Raw genomic sequence first — 23,439 nt, forward strand, 5'->3', positions numbered from 1 at the left:
AAACTTAAAATGTAATGTCTTCGTTTTTTGTGATAACATCAAAGGTTTTCTCAGGGCCCTCGTATCCATACAGACAACAAACTGGCCCGAATCATTGTGATTTTAAATATGAAAACCACATGAAGATTTTTCTGAGGACTCAGTGCTGTGTCCGGTCTTATAACTTGGCAGACCTGACGTCACACTAGTGAGGGCTTTGACATGTGACCAATTACCTTGATTTTCACCTTAAGGTTTTCAATAGACAGCAGTATTACGCTTTTATCGTGCCTGCCTCCGACGTCAAATTTACTGTCCTATGGGACAGATTAAACTAAATGTTTCACCATTGTTAGAATATTAAACTGAGACGGTGTTAAAAAGACAAATGTAATATTTTTCACTGCTTCTTTTAATCCTATAAGAAGCGATAATCGTTCTGACTTTTCACCGTAGTGACACTGGCACGTATAACGCTCACATTATACATTACTAATCGGGTTCGTTCTGTACCTTTATTTTCCCAATGTACCCATTCAAAATATTTCTTTCTGCTTTTGATAACCAATGTTTACGATATAAATGATATGTGTCAATTGTATTTATTTATTTATTTAACATACAGCTAAAATGTGTTAAATTTCCTTTTTTGGCCTGAATTGTTCTGAGTAGGCTTACTCGTCGTTCGCCAGGTAGCCTAAGCCCTGGAAACACTTTCTGTTAGTAAATATTATATCATTGGACGGATTCATTTGCCGGCGCCGAGACACCGAATGGCTTGAAATACTGAGCATGTGCTGAGCGTACGAAAAGATATAATTTATAGTCACTTGTTATAGCCTAACTAGTCATATACAAAATCTTGCCTTAAATGCAATTATGCAATTTCAACATAAACCGGCAATCAAACTGAATCACTGTCCTAAAAGCTTGCATATAAACTTTTAAAAACATTTTTAAAAATGCATAGACAGAGTCATCATACAAAAATTTGTAAATAATGGATTTTGTGAAATATTCATGCCAGAATATATGTTCACTGTTCAATCACATATTTGGTCATGAATATGCTCTTTCCGCATTGACGTGAACTTTACCGACCAGAGAAGTTTGCACTAGTGAAATTCAAACCATTTTTAAAATATTAGTCTTAAAATATTTTCTAGTCCGTGATGTTGTCAATCGGGTGTCGATCTTCTTGCCCCAAATTAGGTTTTCCTGTGCTTTATGAAGTTGTAAACGGTAAAATGTTCATTAGACGAAAACTGCACACTTTCTGCGCACGTCGTTTTCCTAAACGGCCATGTAATACACCTGCAAACTTTCGCTTCCATCTCCCAACCACCGTAGTTTAAGCAGTTTCCTCCGGGATAATAAAAGTATTCTGATTATAAGTAGCATCAATATATTTAGGCTCGAAACGAAATTTATCAATCGTGAGTCACATTTGATTTTGCTTAATGCATGTGTCTATTTTACTGCCCCTTTTAAGAAGTGTGTGGAAACCGTTGGTAACTGTGTTTCGTACTCAAATCTTGATATTTCAAAATGCGTATTTCTAAAATGATACAATTCTAGCCTATTTTTAATTTTAACTATAACTATTTAACTGTACTATCTAATATGTATATCCAGTAAGAAAGATATTTAGATTTGTTTAATTTGATACATGGTTTAAGTATTATATTGCAAATATCGGTTAAGGACATTGACGAACTAAACACAAAAACTTCAAACGGTATCACAATGGGGAGGAGCACATAATCTGAACAACGTTTGTCAAAGCCAAAATTAAAATAAAATGAACATAATTTCTGTTATAGTGTACAACTAGTTTTACCTTAAATACAATTAGGCACATGCGATTCTAGACCCTAATTAGCGGGGTTTCAATTACTTTATTGTTTGTGTCAGCCCCCCCACCCGCCCCGAAAAAATATTCTAAATCCGTTTAGCGATTTCGTCCCTTATTTCTATGGGGCCAAACCCCCTAAGGGTCAAATCAAAGGAGCGCCCATGTTAATGGGACAGAAACAATGATGTAGACACTTGAAAGTGGGATTCATTCATTAATTTATTCATTCATTCATTCATTCATTCATCTTCTACACCGCTTGTGATATTCAGGATATTCTGGGTCTCGAGCCTATCCCGGAAATGACGGGCGGGATGATCGCTCTCAAATACATAGATAACACAATGTAATAATGACAACACAGTAATCATTACACATAGTTTTAACTGACTTCTGATTAAATAACTCGCTCCTCAAAAGGTAAATGAAACATACTACCTTATTTATTTGTAACTTAGTATATAGACACACAGCACAACTGTTTACGTTGACTTCAATGTAGGCCTACATTAACATTTTACTCTTATCCAGTTTTAATATCTGTTTTTAACTCCTCTCACTTCTGGTGTACAAAAATTGTCATTTAGTTCCGTTACTTATCTGTAAATCAATCGGACTTGATTTCATTACAGCACCTTTTGTAACCAAGTTGGCCCAAATGCATATTAGACCAACTCCGGTCGCATTAATAACATATATACGAAGGTCTGTTGGTCACAGCAGATAATGTCCGTGGTTTGGCATCAACAGCAGATTACCTGATGCAGCGCATTAGTACGAGCTCGCACGTCTGGCCTCTTTATGGTTACTCTGCTCTCAGGTCTGGGTGTCGTTTTTTGATCGGACAGAGAGAAAGATCGATTAGTAAGTGCCCGATCAAATTGTTTAAAATGAATCGATCCGCTAACAATTTTCGTATTTAGGCCTATTTTGGTTAAGTGGTGTAACCAACGTGGTCGGAGATATATACCGAATTCTTTACAAGTTCCTATTGACTATTATTGCGCGTATTATTATAATTTACCCAATAGTCTAATGGACCCGAAACCAAAGAAAATCTCAGCTGAATATTTAGAGCAATTATAGAGTCGTACAAAAAAACATGTTCATTTTTACTTAAAATATTTAAATATGCTGACACTATTGTGCATGATATTTTGGAAGCAATTCCATATGTTTAAATAAATATATTTAAAAGTATTTAAATCGTAATAAGCATATGGAAAGCATGTAAGCGGAAAACTTTCTGTAAAATATATTCCAAATATATTGTAATTACAAAAAAAAATCTAATAATGCGTATTGTAATACGTTTTCCGCTTGGGGTGGTTTTACATTCTGTTCAAGTATATTTTTATACAGACCTATATGTTTCATTTATTAAAAAGCAACAGAAACAATAATAATAATAATAAATATATTATTATTCCCTGTGTGCCGTTTATAATACTTTATTTACCAATCTTAAGTGTTTAAACTTATATAGAAACGTACATTATATAACGTAAGTATGCGGTGAATGTCCAACCATGATGAAGTTAACGAATTATTCAAAATGCTGTTTGCGTTTGTTTTTTGCGTGTAGGACAACACATGCATTTATTTGCCGCGTAGGCTCATTTGGATAGCAATCTGTCGCATTAAACAATCTTTCATTTAATCAATGAAAAGTATAGGAGAGTTTAAACACAAACTTTTTGTCAGAGCTCCACGACATTATAAATACTAAACGCATTGCTGCCAGCGAATGCCAGGTGGTAATATGTAAACATAATAACAGTAACAACAACAATAGTTAAAAAAAAATAATAATAATAAAATAAAATCATTATAATATGATCCTCCAGCCTGATTCATTTAGTTCACTGCAAGTTGCGGGGTAAAACTTCTCTTCATTAGAAGTTTTCCCTCTTATGCCATTGGCCAACATATTTTGGTTCCCTCTCATTGCAAGTTTCTTATTGGACGCGCACGCTTTGACAGGCGACGAGAAGGTTGCCCTTAGCGCTTCGAGAGTGACAACTTCTCCTTGAGTGCGTACCAGTCGGACAGAGAGTGAACGAGGATAAGAATAAGACTGGACACATAAGAAGGGCTCGAAAGGCAAAAAGGTACCGTCAAAACAAAATTCCTCTTGGGCTGGATCAAGATAGCTGAAGAATGGCAGCCCCTCCACCGGGGAATTTTAATATAGTCAACTTTCGTTAGCCATTGTTTCTTGGATTACTTTGCTTTTTGGAAAGTGTTCTTGCTTTTCGGACGTTTAAACATCATTGCTGTGCATATTAGCCTTCTGGAAAGTGTTTTGCTGCTTGCTGGATTTGCTGTGACAGAGATGAGTGAGCGAAGGCGATCTGCCGCCGCTCTGAGCTCCAGAGCGCACGCCTTCTCGGTAGAATCACTGATTGGGACAAACAAGAAAAGAAAACTCCGTGGCTGGGAGGAGAAAGAGCTCCAGTTGTCCATCGAAAACATTGCGACCAACGGGCATTTGGGGGACGGCGACCATTCGACACAATCTCTGGACATGGACCCCGGTTAGTGCTCTTTGAACGTCCCAGAGTCAGGGTTACAGTTGCAGTTACCGCGAACGGAAGTTAACTTGGTTACCATGCATATATCATAATAAGACATCATATATATATATATATATATATATATATATATATTATTTACCTGATTTTAGAAAGTATTTTGAGTCATATTAAGCATCTAAATCAATCACAATATGTTATTTCATAACTGATAGCATTTTAATCATTAAAAGGTAGACTATATTTAACCTCCAAAAATCAACCCAATAAAACTTCTTGAGGCCTACAAGCATGATTTAGAGCAGAATTATTGGAGGCCCGTCAAGTGATTAGTGTTAAACCAGTCTGACTTCTGACTATTAAACAATATGGGTTAGCTGTCTTTTATAAATAATAACGTAAACAATTGTCTTTTTTATGCAGAGTAATGAGTTTTGAGCTGAATTTTTGACGTAAATAAAAAACCATTGCTTTCGTGACAGAGAAACTATTTGTCAAACATTTGTCAAATCACTGTGTATTAATCTATTCTCCATTTCAAATATACACATATTCATCTGTGAAATTTAATTTTGTGATGTTTAAACAATCTTTTGATACTAAACAAAGAAGTGCTTGCAGTATCGAGCGTCCTGATGTGGGCATCCATCAGTGGCCGAAATTTCTGTAACGGAAAGTGTCATTTACTTTACCTACAGGTCGCATTTTGACAAAGCGTCTGCTTAATATGTAAATGTAAATGAAACATACTTCCGGTTGCTGAAAAAATCAGTAATCGTTCTGGCCAAATAATACTGGATTGCCAGTTATCATTCCAGTATTTAAATAATTAAAATATTTATATTTGAAATGGAATGCATGGATACCCGCTCCAACATTCAATTTAAAAAATAGCAGAGCGAATCTATGATAAACGGAAGAGCGATTCTCCAAAACTCCACGGGATATATTGCCGAGATTCCTGTGTCCTTGGTGAATTTAACTAATGTTCTTCGTTGGATCACATGAGGACTGAGTGGTTTGGTTCCCAATACTCTAAAATATGATGCCTTTAGGTCATTGGCGGTCTTAGCTCAACAGCTACAAGAATTGTTTGAGTTTTGGAAATTTGTTCTTCAATTTTTCAAAGTTCAAATCTATAACATAGGCGTGTATATTTGTTTATTCAAAATTTCATTATGAAAACACTGGTACTGGAGCTGGAAACAAATCAAATGATTTAGATTTGTTGGTAAATATCATAGTTTTATTATATATGTTTAATTTGGCTTAATTGACAGAATTGCACTTCGTAAAATACTTGAGCAAAGTTTCATAATTGAATATTCATATAACTATTTCACGTAAATCTGTGTTGCATGTTTACTGTCTAAACAAATGGTCATATATTTTAACTTTATGGTGAGTTTGAATGTTTTACGATTATTCGTGGGCATCACTTCTTGAAATAATAGCAGTTAGTAAAATGTTAGGCTAATCAATTGCATTGGTAGTGAAGTATTTTCTAGGCCTGACAATACATCGTTTATAAAGACATGCATTTTATATTTAAATTATTAATTTATGTTCCTGGCTCGCTTTAAATTTAAATGGACAGTCATATTTTGAATAATAATGATCTTCTCTTTGTTATTTTTTTCCATTTAATGTTTATTTGTTTATTTTTGTGCCCGCCTATAAAGGTTTATACCCATGTAACATAGTAGAACGCCACCGTCGATTTAAAAAGGGCTTCAGTTGAAACTGAAGCAATTTAGGTGAACAAAATATTTGATATTTTATTTTTGACTTATTGTAAAAGAGATTCGACGTATTCAACAGTAATTTCCATGCCATATACTTATGCAAAAATCAGCAGATCAGGAATAAAACGGCTTGGTAAATAACCTGGGTCATGGGTCCGATAAATGAGCCACAAAAGGCAACACAATTCGGTAAAACATATCCGCTAGAACATGCTCATTCGTCACTTCTCCCACACGTACATAATTTGCAGTGAGAAAACGACCCATTCTATCTGATACATGATTTTAGATTCATAGTTCCGCAATATTTTAAACTCTCTTCAAAAGGCGTTTCATATTGTATTTGCCTGTGATAGTGATGAGTTTTGTTTCATTGTGGATTACTTACCCACCACAAATGGTAATCCCCGAATACCCCACCCTCACCACACCTAACCCCACGATTTATTATGATAACATTGTATTTACTGAGAACATAAGTTTTTCAAATAATCTCTTAATTTTCCGATTGCAAATGACCACTGTATCAGCAGATATTGTAGGTATTAGGTATAATCATAAAAAGGCTTCTGGTGTTTCAAACAGGGTTTGAACAACGTTATAAATAGAAATACAGATAGTAGTTACCATGTGGACGAAAAAATATTTGATTTGAATCAGTTTAACTTCAGAGTATCACGTGGCCTGTTTCTCGTCGAGGTGCTCGTCTATATATATATATATATATATATATATATATATATATATATATATATATATATATATATATATATGCAGAAGTCGACACGCTATTTGAGCATTAATTACGCGTAGGCCAGATGTTTCTAAACTTGGGACTGATTGAAAAGGCTAGGGTATTCAAGTTTAGGAAGGAAGTCTTTTGGAAAGGCTATCTTTTGAATGTGGGTTTCCAGATTTTTTTTGCCCAGCGAACGTTTATGATGCTCTGCGTTCGTGGAAATCAATTGAAAACAGCACGACCGTGTGGTCATTCGGCGCTCTCTAGTTTTCGTCTTTACGCAGCGATTTGTTCTTTGATGTGCAACTTCAAACTCACATACGACACACATAATGAAATGCATGTCCCAGAGAAAAATGTAGATCTGAATTAAATTAAAATCAATGAAATATCAGTCAAGTGGATTTCTTTACGAAAAAATGTTTTTGGCTTTTGGGACGTTTAGTAACGCTCAATAACGCTCACCTTAAAAGAAAAACTGATTTAATATGTAATTGTACATGGCTCTTATGGCAGTATCTCCAGTTATCCGCGTCTACGACAATAATTTTGCCTGCGTTTTTTAACAAACGGAAAATGTGGGCAAAGCAATACTATCCATTTATGTCGGTTCTGCTCTGAAGTTAGGCTTATTAAAATTTCTATATCTAACAGGCATGTAAAATATACATAATCTTGGATGACGCACGATTAGGTTCAGTATAAATTGTTTCCTGTAGGATGCGTCTCGTGCTGGTAGTCAGACTGCACAATTTAAAAAAGATGTAGCTCTGAACAAACATATGATGCTTTTAATAAATGTGAAAAATGATTTCCTATGCTGAAAAGCATTTTCACTGATATACAAGGGAGTACAGTATTAGAGTTACAATTTGTTTGGTTAGCTATCGCTAGTTATAAACCAACAAGTATTTGCAACGTGAAGGTTGATGCCTCTGCTCACAGCATTAACAATTAACAACGGTAACGAGTCACAGTTTTGCCCTTTTTTATTCACGTTACTGTATGTAGACCCTCATATCTGGCATCCTTGTGTAGCTGGTTTTTGTTGACTTTTTTTCTCTCCAAATAAATAATCACCCACACGCCCGTGCCAGCATATATACCGACATTTTACAGCCTCGGCCCAGCCCTGTCTGAAGACCATGCAGTTATTTTTCAACATAGAGTGAGCATTTTCTGTGAATTTTCCAGGATTATTTTGCACCAGAATTTATAGAAACTTTCACGAATTATTTTATCTGTCCACCAAATATATCTCGGTCTATGCATTAGTCACTCTGTAACCGTGCTTGATTCTGTCAACGTGCACAGGCTATTTTTTGCGTCCGTCTCTATAACCCATTTTTTAAAAACGATACAATAAATGTGTTATTTCACAGTACTACAAAGTTAAAAAAAATACGTTGTTGATTCGCCCGCTCGTTACGTCACCAAATATTCGCAAACGGCGAACGTAATATGTTAATACTGGCACTTGTGATCGGTGTAATTATTTGAATCATTTCAGGTTCATGGTTGATGTTTTGATGAAAGATTGCATAAGCATGGGCACCTGTTATATTCCTCAATTAATCCGTTACCCGGGAAATACCCGTCTGAGTCTTGTGTTTTCTGGCTGGAGAAACGCAGGAAAGGTTTTACGACCTCTCGAAGTACTAATGACGTCACTCACCCTGACACGGAATAATGACAGAGCCAGAGTTTGGAGGCAGAGTTTAAAGTGAATCAAAATGTAATTGGTATAAACATTGAACCAGAACTGTAAGGACCTGGAGTATCTAAGGGACATAGATCTGACCTTAATTAGAGGTCCTTCTCTGAAGGATTCTTATGTCTTAGAGCAGGGGTGTCAAATTCCAGTCCTGGGGCGCTGGACCCCTGTGTAGCTTAGTTCTTCCCCTGTTCCACCACAAATGATACAGCTCAAGTGCTGTATGGTAATTAGCACAAGGAATTGAATCAGGTGTGTTTAATGAGGGGAAACCCAAAAATGTGCAGGACTCTGGCCCTTCAGGACTGGAGCTTGACACCCCTGTGTTTGGATGATGATACATAGGGCAACCTTTTGAGCAATGTTGCTGGGCAATGTTGCTGACAGATATTGCTTGGGTGCTTTTTCTTTGACATTGGGCCACAAATTTCTATTTGAAAAACTTTGATTAGTGGTGAGCGACTTTTCGCGATCATCCGGATCCAGATGAGTTGCCCTTTGTCTCATCTGGTTGGTAACTGCCTAGCAACATTGCTCAAGAAGTTGTCCTGTGTATCATCACCTTTAGACTCTGTGACGGTCTCCCAATACTTAACATATTGTGATGGAGAACCTCTCCACACTTCTGAGTTTTGGTACAGCTTGGCAGAGTTGGGTGCACCTGCAGCACTGAATTCTGCCATTGACAGGCATACCCGAAATCTGCCATCTTTGTCAGCTGACTTTCATTCACATCGTAATGATTATCGGCAACGTAGACGCAGCTCCTAGGGTTTGGTAGCCAATTCATTTCCATTTTCATTTGGTAGCAAATGCATTATCAATAGGCCAGCTCTGTATTTAAATGTTATTAACCCCCCCACCCCTCACTCAAATACATTAAAGCAAAATGTCAGTAAATACTGGGAACCCACTGGAGCTGAAATTACACGTGGCATCATATGTCTTTGTAATATCTTTCTCTAAGCATTTAAGAAAGGTTATCCCTTTTGCTGAAAAGGACTGCGTCAAACAAGCATCACTAAAGAGTTCCATGTTTGCTGTTGGGTTTTCAAAATATTTATTTTAGTAGATGATCTGCGGGATCTGGGGCTACATGTCACACAGTTATGGCTTAACTAAAGCAATGTGACGTGATAATTGCAGACGATCAGGACTGCATGGCAAAACAAATATTTATCAATGATGAAGATTACTGGGATGTAGAGTAGCCATACGGCGTTTTCTGGTCCCGTCAAGTGGCACTTACCTTAGGATCATCTTAGAGCCTCAATATAGTCAATGTAAATGAAATAAAATTCCTAACTATATTTCTGGAACTGGGTTTAAGAACAACTGAACATAAGGAGCGTCTTAAACAATAGGCAGTCTGCCAGCGCGTCCTGCTACTCTGGGTATATAATATGTAGGTGTTGGCAGACTTATTGATGCTGCGTCCACTGCGGTTCTAGGAATCTTATATCAATCCCCCATCATCCTCTGTGTGAAGAATTGCCTGCTTTGTTCTGGCCGGACTCTTGCCCAGTGAGTTTTCATTCATGGCCTGGTGTTTATGAATCACTGCTAATATTACAGTAGTCATTAGGGTTGACCTTAGCTATTCCCTCCAGGAATTTGTGTATTTGGATCTCTGTCCTTCCCCAAGGGTCACATTAGCTAAATCTACTCTAACTTGGAAACATGGCCTAACGCGCCACATCCACCAAACCGTCACGTGGTTTGAAACGGTCGCGTAGCTACACATTGCGGCAGCAGATGATTCCGTTTAAGATGAAAGCAGGATACTGGGCAGCAGAATCGATTAATTCGGCGCCTGTGTTGGGCCTCGTCTGAACCTTCTTCCCTCCGGCCCGGACAGATTCAGAAGCCAGTCCCGGCTCAGACTGCGAGGGCCTGGCAGACGGGATGTCGTGCTCGTTCGGCTCTCCATCGGACCTGGGCCCCGCGGCCCGCGATGCCTCGCCACCCTCCTCCATGGAAGAGGTCCAGGTAGAGCTGCAGTGTGCCGACCTCTGGAAGCGCTTCCACGACATCGGCACGGAGATGATCATTACCAAAGCGGGCAGGTAACACCCAGCACAAGACCCGAGGAAAATCTCACCACGCTGAAGCTAAATATTAAATAAATAATAAAATTATAAATAATAAAAACCCCAAGTTTAAATGCTCTTGCCTCCTTCAAATTGATTCATGCATCACATCTAAATTAATAAATCTACAATACAATCAGGTTAATCTGTGATCATTATAAACTGTAATTCTATATATATATATATGTGTGTGTGCGTGTGTGTGTCTGTGTGTGTGTGTGTGATCACGTGTAATGTGACATATGCAAATATCCATGTGCACATATGGTGTTTTAAAGTTTCTCAGTAAAATTCAGCAAACGATAATAATTTTCCCTTTCTATTGAAAGCATGTCCCTGGGTCACAGCGGGCAGAATATAAGAACTAGAGAGTGTTTGTGTGGCTACAGGGGCACATCTGATCATTAATTTTTGTCAGAAAACGCCCCTCCACTGGTTGTGGTGCAGGGTCTCTTATTCAAAGCACATGGGGGTAAGAACTCTGGACGTTTGACCAGCACTGTGCAGGAACAGACCAAACTGGGTTTGTACTGGGCTGCAATGTTCTGTGTGCTGTTGGTAATATCAGTCAGTATGGGGTTTAAGGTTGGAGCTGGTTCAATTGAAATATACTTTTTGTGGGAGGGGTAATTTTCCTTATTTTCTATGACTAGAGCAGGTAATTTGACTTACAGAATCGGTCCACCTCAAGGTAGGAGAGCCGGATATATCCCTTTAAATGTATGATTTTACTCTCAAACAGATGTTAGAATTGTTTCCATGCATAACAGCCCTTGCAGTTTTTCTGTGTCATTAAAACTGATATATGGCAGATAAAAAAAAATACAATCTGAAAACACGTTATCAAATAAAATGACTGAATAGTATTGGGTAAAAAACCTCTACATGCGTAGTTTCATTTATATACAAATAAAGATTGGTTTTATTAATAGTTTACGGTAAACAGTTTAGAAATACATGACGCTACTTTTTTATAGGTAATAGCTGTTGGCATAATGCTACTATTTTGATGCTAATAAGAGCATATTTTTTATTCTATATATGTTTTTAATTTATTCTATTGTTATTATATATTTTAATTCTTTTTCATCTTTCCAATGCAGTGTTATATATACAGTTATTTCAGACATATTTTTTATATTGGTGGTATAATGAATTTAGTAATCCATATGATCCTCAGTAAATTTTAACAAAGTGACAATATTTAAATGAATTTTGCAATATCCAAAGCATTCGTGTTACATGGAAAAACTACATGTAGGTTAAGCATTTTTTGATTAATGCCTATCAAATTAAATATAATTTGACTAATGACTATCAAATTAAATATAAATGTTACTATAATCATAAACACTCCTCATTAATAACACATCTCCTTCTTTCATTTAGCCGGTAGATATATTCGATTTTGTTCAGACATTTAAATAAAACATTTTTATATGAACTTCTTATGAACAATAAAGATTGTATATATTTTAGTTAGTCTTAGTTTATGCATCTAAATTGTATATATACACACACACACACACATACATATATATGTATATATATATATGGTTGGTAGCCCATTAAAACTTATTTTAAGAAGCATACTTATGTTATAAATATTCATGTTTTCAATTATATGCCTTATGCACGTTTATCAGACACCGCTGATCATCCTACCATAACTTATGCCATATATAACATGCGGCTGAAATCGATACTCCTTATTTCATGAATAATTGAATTTCATGAATGGAATTTATGCCGACCACTGCCCTTTGAAATTTATGTTACCCCGATCATTGTATATGAAAGGTTATTTTGGTAGGCTGTCTATATTTTATGTCTGCTAACAATGGGTCTGTAAATATTCAGTAACCATTAAATTCTCCCTCTCTTTTCATTTTCAAGGTGAGATTTATGATACTGAAATATTTTAAAGCAAAATGAAATGAGAATGTGTCATAAAACACTCCGGATTCTGTACATTTTAATAAGCATGAGTTCCTAACTTTTATCCATAAATTTGCAGAAAATTTTTGAAATTCCTGGGCATTGTTTAGCTCCAGACTGACAAAGCCTGGAATAGCTGATGGGTATCCAGTGTTATTCCAGATGTCCCAGAACCTTTCCTTTTCTTATTTCAGACCTTGTTCGCTGATAAAAATCTGTCATACATTAAATGTCAACAGAATCAAGATTATAAGAAGTATGAGTCCCTCTTTCACGCTGATAAAAGGGGCAAAATCAGATTTTACAGGGATTTTATTGAGCAATACTTTTAGAAATAGCTAAATAGAGGTTTATACATGTTTAATTGTTTTGAATTCAACATCGTAATAGAGTACAGATCCCAAAGAGAGACACTATGTCTTGTGATTGCACTGCCTCGTTCCCGCTACAGACTCACTGATCTACGGAAGGAGCAGCTCTGTCGCAAATAAGTTTTGGGAAAAAAGCAGCCATTTGGTAGCAATTATCACACAAGACAAAACATGGAGGAGCTTTTAATTAGAGGACCTTTTTTGTTACAGTTAAAATGCTAATTCATCAGGCTGGGTTTGCATGCATTTGCATCTATTTTTTTTTTTTTGAAAAGGAAATCTTTTCCAGTAACTGGCTTTTCCTAAAAATATTCAGGAGGATGTTTCCGGCCATGAGGGTGAAGATTTCCGGCCTGGATCCCCGTCAGCAGTACTACGTCGCAATGGATATTGTTCCAGTGGACAACAAGAGATACAGGTGGGGAACGGAGCTTATGACAGCACAGGTCACAGGGTAGCGGCGACAGAAATCTGACGACCAGCAGTCCTCACTGTGAATCCAGTTGTGTCAGTTTGCTATGGTACCTTAGATGGTTTATGTCCTGAAGCTTTTTTTAATTTGTTTCACTGATCCAACAGATATGAGGCTGAATATTCTGTCTGGATTTCCCACTAAACAGATTTTTGAACCTGCTTTTAATCTCCAAAATTTTTGAGGGAAATATTGTTTTTTTCTATAATAAAGTTTTTTTCTCATGTTTACTATAATAAGTATCTGCACTAAATGACACTTATTCAATTTTCATAAACCATTCCAGGTGACATGGTATATACCACATTTTATTTGTTATCGATCTAAACACTGTACAGAAATTTAGAAGTAAATATTGGAGAGTAAACATTTAACATGTTCAGCAGTATCAGAATTTTTACATTTTCCATGCAGCAATCCAGTCTGATGTCTGTCTAGGTCATCAGTCTGCATGAATGTGTGCTCATACACGTGCACTTTTGTGTGTGTGTGTGTGTGCGCGTTTGTAGTTATTACATTGTGGAGAACAAATTTCCTCACAATGTGATAAAACCCTGTAACTTTTTATTTGTGGGGACATTTTTTGGTCCCCACAAGGATAACCTCAATTTCATAAAATTCTGTGAAGGCAATTAAAGAACTAAAAATGCCATAACTACTATATTTTGCTAAGCTACTTATGGTTAAGGTTAGGGCTGGGTAGGGGTTAAGGTCGTCATTGTTGGGATTATGGTTTATGCCCATTGAAATTAATGGAGAGACCCCATAAAGATAAAGTACATGGACTGTGTGTGTGTGTGTGTGTGTGTGTGTGTGTTTCTTAGAGTTTTATCTCTCTGTCAGTTGCTTATTTAAGAAGTGGACCGGACAGGGCGTCGCGTGAAGCCTGATCGTATCGCACCGAGTGGCTGTAATGTAAAAGTACGATCTCCACTGTTTGTGCCAGATGGCAAACTTATGGTGGATGAAAGGAAACTAATCAGATTTCCATCAAAGTTTCAAGCTAAGGTTTCACTTGTCTCTCCCTGCTACACAGAGCATAACCCCAAACACCTCTCCGAGCAGGAAATTAGAGACGTTTCATGCCTCCTCTTGGGAGGTGGGCATTTAATTCACATGAACAGCAACAAAGAGACCAAACACGGCCGTCTGTCCGTGTTTTATCCCTCGGTGGTGGCTCGGTGGAAAAGGCGTTAGAGCTAAGCGCTTTCAACTGCTCGCACGGCCAGAACTAAAGTCAAACAGCTGCCAAGGGGGTGTGGGAGTGATTGGTGGGGGGGGGGATCCATAGTTCATGTCTTACAGTCCTCAGAAGGAATGCTTTGTTTTTGGAGGGGTTGGATATAGATTACTGCTGTAGTTTGTTGTGTAGCTAACATACAGCTAATGTGAGTAATTAAAAATGACACCCCCCCCCCTCCCAGCCAAAATAAGAATTAGAACTAGAGAGCTGCACGGGGATGATATCTGCCCCCATCCCTGTCCGTCCCCGTGAACATCTAAACCATGCCCCCTCCATCCCAGCATGCACCATCAGTACAGTGTAAAATTAAACATATCCATATTTGCCTTTAAATATCTTAATTATTAAGTTCCACACTTGGCACAGCCACCAGGTAGTGCTGAGGTGAGAACGGATAATTTAACCGCACAAAAGGATTCATAATTAATATGGCATACATAAGAATATGCATTTGCAATCAATGTCATTACCATTACCGGAATGTCACCATGAATTTTACAGGTGGTCTCCCAGTTATGAACGAGATCCATTCCCTAACTCTGTCTTTAAGTCGAATTTGTAGGTAAGTCAGAACAGGTACAAACGGTGCTTATATAGTCAGTTAGTTAAATGTTTGTCTTAGTATATATTATATATTTACCATACTGTACTATACCTTGAGCTGACGAACCACTGAAGCTGCACAACATTTACATGAGCGTCACAAGGATGTGCATTCATAATTACAAACCATTGTATTTAAAAATTTTAACGTAACATTTTATGACAGTCCATTCGTAGGTATGAGTTTTGTGTAAGTCGGACGTTCTTAACTCGGGGACTGCCTGTATTACTATCCCTGTGGGAACGCCGTAACGTCCATGTCCACTCCTGGTGTTACCATGGGAATTTTCATTCCCCCCCCCTTCCCGTGGATTACCGAGGATATCTGCGTTATTACCACTTTCCCCATTCCTGTGCAGCTCCCTAATTCGAACACCCAGGCACCCTGTCACAGTTCCCGCTGCGATTCAGGCTCTGTATCCTTAGCTAATCTGTGTCTCTCTGCGGCCCCCACCCCCATCCTCCAGGTATGTCTACCACAGCTCCAAGTGGATGGTGGCAGGAAACGCCGACTCCCCCGTGCCCCCCCGCGTCTACATCCACCCGGACTCGCTGGCCTCCGGGGACACCTGGATGAGGCAGGTGGTTAGCTTCGACAAGCTAAAGCTGACCAACAATGAGCTGGACGATCAAGGCCATGTGAGTGGGCCATGCCATATTCACATCTCCATCTTTACTCCTCCATCTTTACCTCTCAGTCTGTACATCTCTATCTTTATATCACCATCTTTACATTTCAATCTTCACATATACCTTTTTATGGCTCCCAGTAGAAAGTGTGTGTTTCACTTTAACACAGAGCTTTCACTTTGGTTTCACGACCATTTAGCTTGTCATTCCAACATAACCCAGAGTCTTTGTGGATATTAAAATGTACATGAACAATATCAGGCATGAACAAATATCTGTCCAACAAAAACGGAGATAATTTGGGCAACAGCAGTTAAGCACTGAGGGGACCGTAGCTTTGCTGATCAGAAAGTGAGTGCTGCATAATTAACCACAAAGGTATATCAAGGACAGTAAATTGCAGCAGGTGTTTCAGAACCTCCGTGTTCATCATTTATATGAAATCACAAAAGTAAAGTTTAGTTTGTTCAGTGAATCAGGCACAGGGAAGAAAGAGCTGTAATCTTCAGACTTTTTGGTTCTAAAAAAAAAAAACTATATGAAAAGTAAATGTGAATTGAACAATTAATCAATTAAGAACATATATTAAGGAAAAGGATTTGCATGAAAACCAGATGTCAGCAATATACCATAGTATGACAGAATGTGGAAATTAAGGCATAAATTGCTATTCTGGTTACAGCCAGAGCAGGACACATTCTCCACGTCGCTCCAATTTCTGAAAATGTTGTTTTCTCTTTAATTTTTGGACACTGGAAATGCACAAAAGTTGTGGGCAATCTTATCCACAAAGGGCCGGTGTGTCTGCAGGTCTTTGGGGTAACCTTTAGGTCGGCTGTTCAAACCCAGGTGTGAGGACCCTTCAACCAATCAGTCCTCTAATTAGTCATCTAATTAGGGAGTTGCAATGCAAACCCACATACACAGCAGCCCGTTCTGGATAAGACTGGCTGCCCCTGACTTGGGGTGTCAGTTCACACTGGCGGTGTACGCATGCCCTTGTTGGGACGCTGTCAGCCTTTTGTGACTCGCCAACGGTCCCTCTGCTTCCAGATCATCCTACACTCGATGCACAAATACCAGCCACGGGTGCACGTGATCCGAAAGGACTTCAGCAGCAACCTGTCCTCCACCAAATCCATCCCCAGCGGCGAGGGGGTGAAGACCTTCACCTTTCCCGAAACCGTGTTCACGACTGTCACTGCCTACCAGAACCAGCAGGTGAGTGTAGCACAACTGTGCCCCAAGCCCTTCGCTGGGACACTGCAGGCAGGCACTCTGAATATGTCGGATAGATAAAAAAAGCAGCTTTAAAAAGACCCACAGGCTGCTGGAGATTTGGCTGGGGTGGTTATCTTGGGTGCAATACACACTCGCTATGGATGCCAGGGATAGACACAAAGCATGGTCTGTTACAGGTGCAGAAAACAGTGATTTATAGCCCTTTTGCTAAATTATCCATCCATCCATCTTAAAATCATTTATCCTGGTCGAGGTCATGTGGGGGGGCCTGGAGCCTATCCCAGGTCGCACAGGGCATAGGGCTGGGGAGCCAGTCCATCACTGGGCAGATACACACACACTCACAAATACTGTCATACTCTATCAGCAATTTGGAGACACTGGTTTTCCTCACTACATGCAACAAAACTAAAAAAAAATATCTAGTCTAAAGCTTCATTTCCTTTCACTGGCTGTTGTAGGAATCTGTACAGATACTTCAGGTGAAACAACACTGTAGGTCTTCAGGTGAGACTTTCCTGCTGGGAACGTCTCTTCAGATTAATTAAAAATGCAGTTGTTACTTCTGAGATGCCAGAATAGTTGTTTAGATATGAAATGTCTCAGCTATTTGAGAGTATGCATGGTGCGGCGTGTGCGACGGTCTGTGTGTGGAAGCAAGGCTGAACTCCGCTTCGTTTGTGCCTGCCGTTGTCACCTTGGCCTACAGCAATGATTCCCAACCTTTCAGTGGCCACAGACAGCGACGTTCAGCTGGTGTGCTGCAGCAAACAGGTGTCCAGACAGCGTAAACCGCTAGTTTTCTGACGGTTCTGTTTTCTGACATTTCACAGATCACCCGACTAAAAATTGACCGGAATCCATTCGCGAAAGGATTCCGAGATTCTGGAAGGAACAGGTAAGGGAACAGAGTAAACAAAAGGCAACATGTGCTTGTTTTATACGTTTGTTTGGGGGTTCAAGAGCCCGAGGCCAGCAGGGAGGTACCCCGCCCCCAGCCCTGGCCCCGTCTGAGATCGGATTCTGACTGATGGTGTAACCGGGAGACGGGGAAGTGTGCTCACAGCATATGAGCGTAGGGCCATCTGGGGCTCATTACAGCCACTATCTGACACATCTTTCCCTCATTTCTCAAACAATAGAGCTCCTGATTTATGCACTCTCATTCAGATTTCACTGCAGCGAGGCTCACAATGAAAGCAGAGTGTAGTCTCGCATCCACACACACGTGGTCTGTTTTTATAAGTGGAATCTTATGACAAATGCAGGACTGAAAAGACAGCGCTGCTTCTCTTCTTTTATATTTTACTGTAGCATAAAACTCCCATTTAGCGACGCTTTGTTAACTATTATGTTATGTGTTTCATATCAACTTGTCAGGCAAATTCTGTGCATGGAAATTTACAAGAATTTTATGTCCCAGTAATAGATTTTCTTGGTTGTTATGGAAACAGAGCAATCCTAACTGTCATTCTTTCATAGATGATTGCTTTGCCTCTCTCTTAAAACAAACACACACACATTTCTATTAATATCATTGTTAGGACTTTCCATTAATTTCTATGGGGAAAAACCCAAATCCCAACAATCACAACCTTAACCCCTACCCAGCCCTAACCTTAACCGTAAGTCACCAAACAAAATACAAGATTTTTGGCATTTTTAGCTTCAATTGCAGTTACAACTTTTTATACCGAGTTTCCTGTTGTGAGGACTGAAAATATGGTCCCCATAATGTAAAAATAACATGTTTATATCACTTTGTGAGGACCCACCCACACACATACACACACACACTCCTTTGTTTGAGAGTGCAGGGAAATATAATCACAGGGAAAGACAACTGGATTGCAAAAGAAGATGGAGCTCTTTGAAAACACCGCAGTTTTTCAAACAGGGCTCAGCCTCCGCCACTCTAAGCCTTCTCTTCCCCCGTAACTGCAGGACTGGCTTGGAGGCCATCATGGAGACCTACGCCTTCTGGAGACCTCCAGTGCGAACGCTGACATTTGAGGACTTCACCAACATGCAGAAACAGCAAGGTGCTTGGCGTGGGACTGAGCTCTCGGCGAGCAGAGCTGGCTGCCATTTTGACAGCTGTATTGTAACAATCTCAGCTCTCTCCCGTGGGCCGCAATGACTTTACTCTAACTCCTTGTCCAAAATGACATCTGCTTCCTATCAAACTCATCAAAGCTGATTAAAAGTTAATTAACCTCCAGCAAAATGTGCACAAGCGGTATAATCTTAAGTATACTCACACAAATATAGCCAGGGAAGATTCTGTCCGCAACACCCATGTCCCAGACATGGACTAACAAACCATGACATCACCCTGTGCATCCCTGCCAATGTAGGGACAGATTTTACCCTGTGCTCTTAACTAAGTCATATTGAGCCTTGTGCCAGGACAATCATGCATTACTTCATTACCAATATTGCAAATTTTGAGTAAGCTTTTTTATCAACACGCTGAGCTCCAGTCAAAGGCCCATTTATAAAAGATTCTATGACTGATTCTCACAGCTGTCATTATTTTGTCCAGAAATCTGACGTGCTGGATCTGGATGCGCTCATGTAAGGCTTGCATATGTAGGATCGTTCCACATGTGCATAAATACCTACTTTTTATTTCCATGCGCAAAGGCATGCTGGCAAACCCCACATTCAAACTGCATTTGTGCGCGGCGCCGTCCTTCGTTAAGGGCACTGAATTACCTGAGGAGGATCCCTCCCCAAGGATCGCGTTATGCTGGAACCCGCCATGTTTTTTTTTTTTTTTTTTACTATTTCAGTAATTTATAACTTTAAATTATTTCTGGGAGTAATAAAATAGAGTGTGGACTCCTTGTTCCCATTTCCACAAAAAGCACATTCTTACCACGTTGCGACATCTGTTTATTATCAGATGATTCTCCGGACGAATTAAATGTTAATTAAAAGTCGCAGTTTCGCGTTATGAAGTCACGCTTCCTCCCGTCATCGGTCGCGCGGGCTGGATCGTATCTCTGGCCGTTCGGCACCGCAAATCTACAATCCGCAAATCTTACTCATCACTGTTTTGTCCTCCGTCGTGCTGCAGTTTAAACGGACACATATCAAAACAAAACAAAATTCTGAAATAACTAATTTTCATGGAGCGCATGGGTCATAACATTATTTTTTAGTTTTTACGAGTCTCTTCCAATATTCAGAATCTGAAGCGTTTAACGACAGCACGCTTACTATAAAATGCAACCAGGCTGTGTGTAATCCTGCTGGTTGTATTTATTTTATTAGTCCCTTTAGTGTCTGGCAGCATTCCCAAACAACTGGCATTCGCGGCAACCCTTTGTGTATTTAGTACAGCAACGACAGTCTCTTGTACAACTAAAAAAAAAACATATATTTTAGTTTTGGGGGGGTCATTCCTTTCACTGGTTTCCATTCCTGCCTCAGCGTTTTTTCGGTGGCCTGTGATTAATGGCTATGTGGGAGCTTCACTGTTTTGTTGTTGGTGTTTTTCTGTTTTATTCGTTCTTCACTCCAGTGTAATGCTGTGTGTGCGCGCTGTGCATAGTGCTGCGTGTAATGCTGTGTGGGCGTGCTGTGCATAGTGCTGTGTGTAATGCTGTGTATAGTGTTGTGTGTATGCACACTGTGCATAGTGCTGTATGTAATGCTGTGTTTATTCATGTTTCACAGGGGGAAGCACAGGCACCTCCCCGACCACCTCCAGCCCAGGAACCCCCTCCCCATCAGGCCCCTCTCACCTGCTGTCCCCGTCCTGCTCCCCACCCACCTTCCACCTGGCGCCCAACACATTCAACATGGGCTGCCGAGAGAGCCAGCTATGTGGCCTGGGGCTGCCTGAGTACCCCGCCTGCGCTCGCGGTAATGTCGCTGCCCTGCAGGGCTACGGCGGCCTGGCCGAGAGCTCATACAGTCGCCTGCAGCCTGGGGGGGCAGTCGCCTCCCAGCCATCGGAAACCTTCCTGCCGCAGAGGACTTCCTCCATGATCGCCAGTGGGATGCCTGGCGTCGCCCACACCTCCCTGCCCGGTGGCGCCGGTGGCAAGATGGATGCCTACAGCGGCCAGCTGGGGTCCTTCCCCGCCCCACAGCTGCAGTACATGATGCAAGCAGGCGGCTCAGCCTCGGGACCCACCCCCTCCACCACCTCCGCCTCCGGCTCCTCCTCTTCAGCCCACGTGTTCGGCAGTGGGCACCACGCACAGCAGGGATCATACAATGCTTTTTCTCTCCATGGCCACTACAACCTTTATGGATACAATTTCCCTACCTCCCCGAGGCTGGCCCCAAGCCCAGAGAAATTGACGCCGGCCCAGGCGGGCTTTCTACCGCCCTCCCACGGCGGAGCTTTCGGAGAGCGCCAGTATCTGCCCAACAGCATGGATGCTGCACATGTGATCGGCAGTTCCACAGGTAGCCAGCAGGGCGGCAGCACCTGTGACAGTCGTCATTATGGACAACCGTCTCAGATGTCAGTTCACATGGTGTGAATGGATTTGTTGGGTTTCTGCCCTTCAGTGCTCTTCTAGTTATATTTCACATGTTTGTTTCTTCTCTGCCTCCTTCTAAAGGGGTCTGTAGCTAAACAGAGAAAAGAGGAACTAGTGAAAAAGGAGTGAGCGATCTTACAGATGTTTGTGTTTCCTTATAACAAACTGAAATTAAAAAACTCGGAAAACTCATTGCATTATATAAACCTAATGTGAACTGAGTTTTCTTACTTTAGAATGATCTGAATATACTTTGCTAATGGAGTTAATTGTTAGTTTCTTACCTCCCGGACTTGGCATGGCCCATTCCTCCCTGGTCACTGGTGCGGGTGACTCGTGTGCAGGCAGCTCCCAAGGAACTCAAGCCCAAGCAGTGGCATGAAATGGCACGGTGGAAGATTCTGGAAGCTGCACTGCAACAATATGCAGAGCTGACCTGGCTAACTGTTCCCTGCCACGTCTGGTCAGTTCCAACCAGGACTGTAGAGACTTCTCAATGAAAACACATCATTTTTTTCTCAATGCCATCGTTACGGCCATATGCTGGAACCTCTGCGATTTGTGTTAAACACACAGCAGGTTTTTGTGTGGTGACATGGGGAGGGGATTGGGGACAGGGATAAAAGGACTGAAATGTGAGTTTCAGCTGCACATTGTGGATAAATGTATATAAAAATTGTACGAGGAGAGACGTGAACACAGAGCCCCTGCTCTCCCTGTGGGCCCCTCGATGGTTCTGAGCCTTTGAGCCGCTGATGAATTCATGGTCGCTCATGATAATTCATCATTACTTGTTTAATCATTCTAATAGGATGAGATGTTTTTAAAAATAGGTAAGGGAAACCGATATGTTTTGAAGTTGTGTGGAAATACAATATCGAGAATAATTAAGATTATTGAATGTGTTTTCAGTGCGTGGTAGATAACCTTATTTATGTGTCCAAAATTGATGCAGTTATGTTCATCAAATAGAAACAGTGAGGAATGTGTAGAATGTCATAAAAATGAGTAAAAATGAAAAGCAGATATTCATCTAAAGGCCTATTAAAGCTGTAAATACATAAAAAAGCTCAATAAACATTTGACTTTCTTTCCATGTGTTGCTTTCATGTGAATGATAGTATGACAGCTGGCCTTAGAAAATATTATATTTGGAATCAAAGCCTTTTACAGCAAATGGTAAAGTGCTTTGCAGCTTGGTTATGTACAACTACAATATATATTTTTATGAAGCAATTTTGGTCCAAGTCTGCAAAATTCAAGGGCTCCTCTGCGCTTTGTTTTGTGCAATAATAAAATACTATTCAGACCAAATTACAGAACATATTTGCAAAGTGTCAGGTTGCATGGACACAGTTTACTAAAAAACAAAATACCGCATTAAAATAAAAACACAAATGTAGTCATACATACCCGAATTCGGATTAACACATTTAAGCTTAATCAAAAACACATTCAGGCTTAACAAAATTTGAGCCAAAAGCATATTTTAATTTTTAAGCTTTAAGTCTGAGTCATTATTTTTGAAGTGTTAATCTGTCAAAATTAATGCATACCAAAGTGATATATAAGAAAAAATCAAATTGTGATGTCAGCAATTCAACAAAACAAAATGTGCACCCATTCAGTCCAGTTAAAATGCAGCTTTGTTTGCACACGAACTCATGAACCAAAGATTAACAAAGGTTGTTCCAGGACTCTATTGCATTCAGCTACCACTGGAAATCTGAAGAGAGTTTTATTTCAGGTTTCTGACCCACACAGACATTGCATTTGCTATGC

At 39.8% G+C, this 23,439-nt stretch overlaps 1 protein-coding gene across 5 annotated transcripts; it reads left to right on the forward strand.

The window, feature by feature from the left end:
* Positions 1–3,878: 3,878 nt before the first annotated feature.
* On the forward strand, positions 3,879–22,751 carry LOC111855476 (T-box transcription factor TBX15-like). 5 transcript variants are annotated; one of them, XM_023834514.2, is made up of 8 exons: positions 3,879–4,371; positions 10,425–10,632; positions 13,282–13,383; positions 15,751–15,922; positions 16,967–17,134; positions 17,989–18,053; positions 19,100–19,197; positions 20,840–22,751. In XM_023834514.2, the coding sequence occupies exons 1-8, from the start codon at positions 4,170–4,172 to the stop codon at positions 21,655–21,657; spliced, it is 1,833 nt and encodes a 610-aa protein (XP_023690282.1). In that variant the 5' UTR covers positions 3,879–4,169; the 3' UTR covers positions 21,658–22,751. The 5 variants fall into 5 exon arrangements, with proteins under 5 accessions (XP_023690282.1, XP_023690308.1, XP_023690289.1 ...); XM_023834540.2 differs by lacking the exon at positions 3,879–4,371 and adding an exon at positions 5,279–5,340; XM_023834521.2 differs by lacking the exon at positions 3,879–4,371 and adding an exon at positions 5,326–5,423.
* The last annotated feature ends 688 nt before the right edge of the window (positions 22,752–23,439 follow it).

Source organism: Paramormyrops kingsleyae, chromosome 1 (genome assembly GCF_048594095.1).
Source record: "Paramormyrops kingsleyae isolate MSU_618 chromosome 1, PKINGS_0.4, whole genome shotgun sequence".
In the NCBI taxonomy this organism is placed as follows: Eukaryota; Metazoa; Chordata; class Actinopteri; order Osteoglossiformes; family Mormyridae; genus Paramormyrops; species Paramormyrops kingsleyae.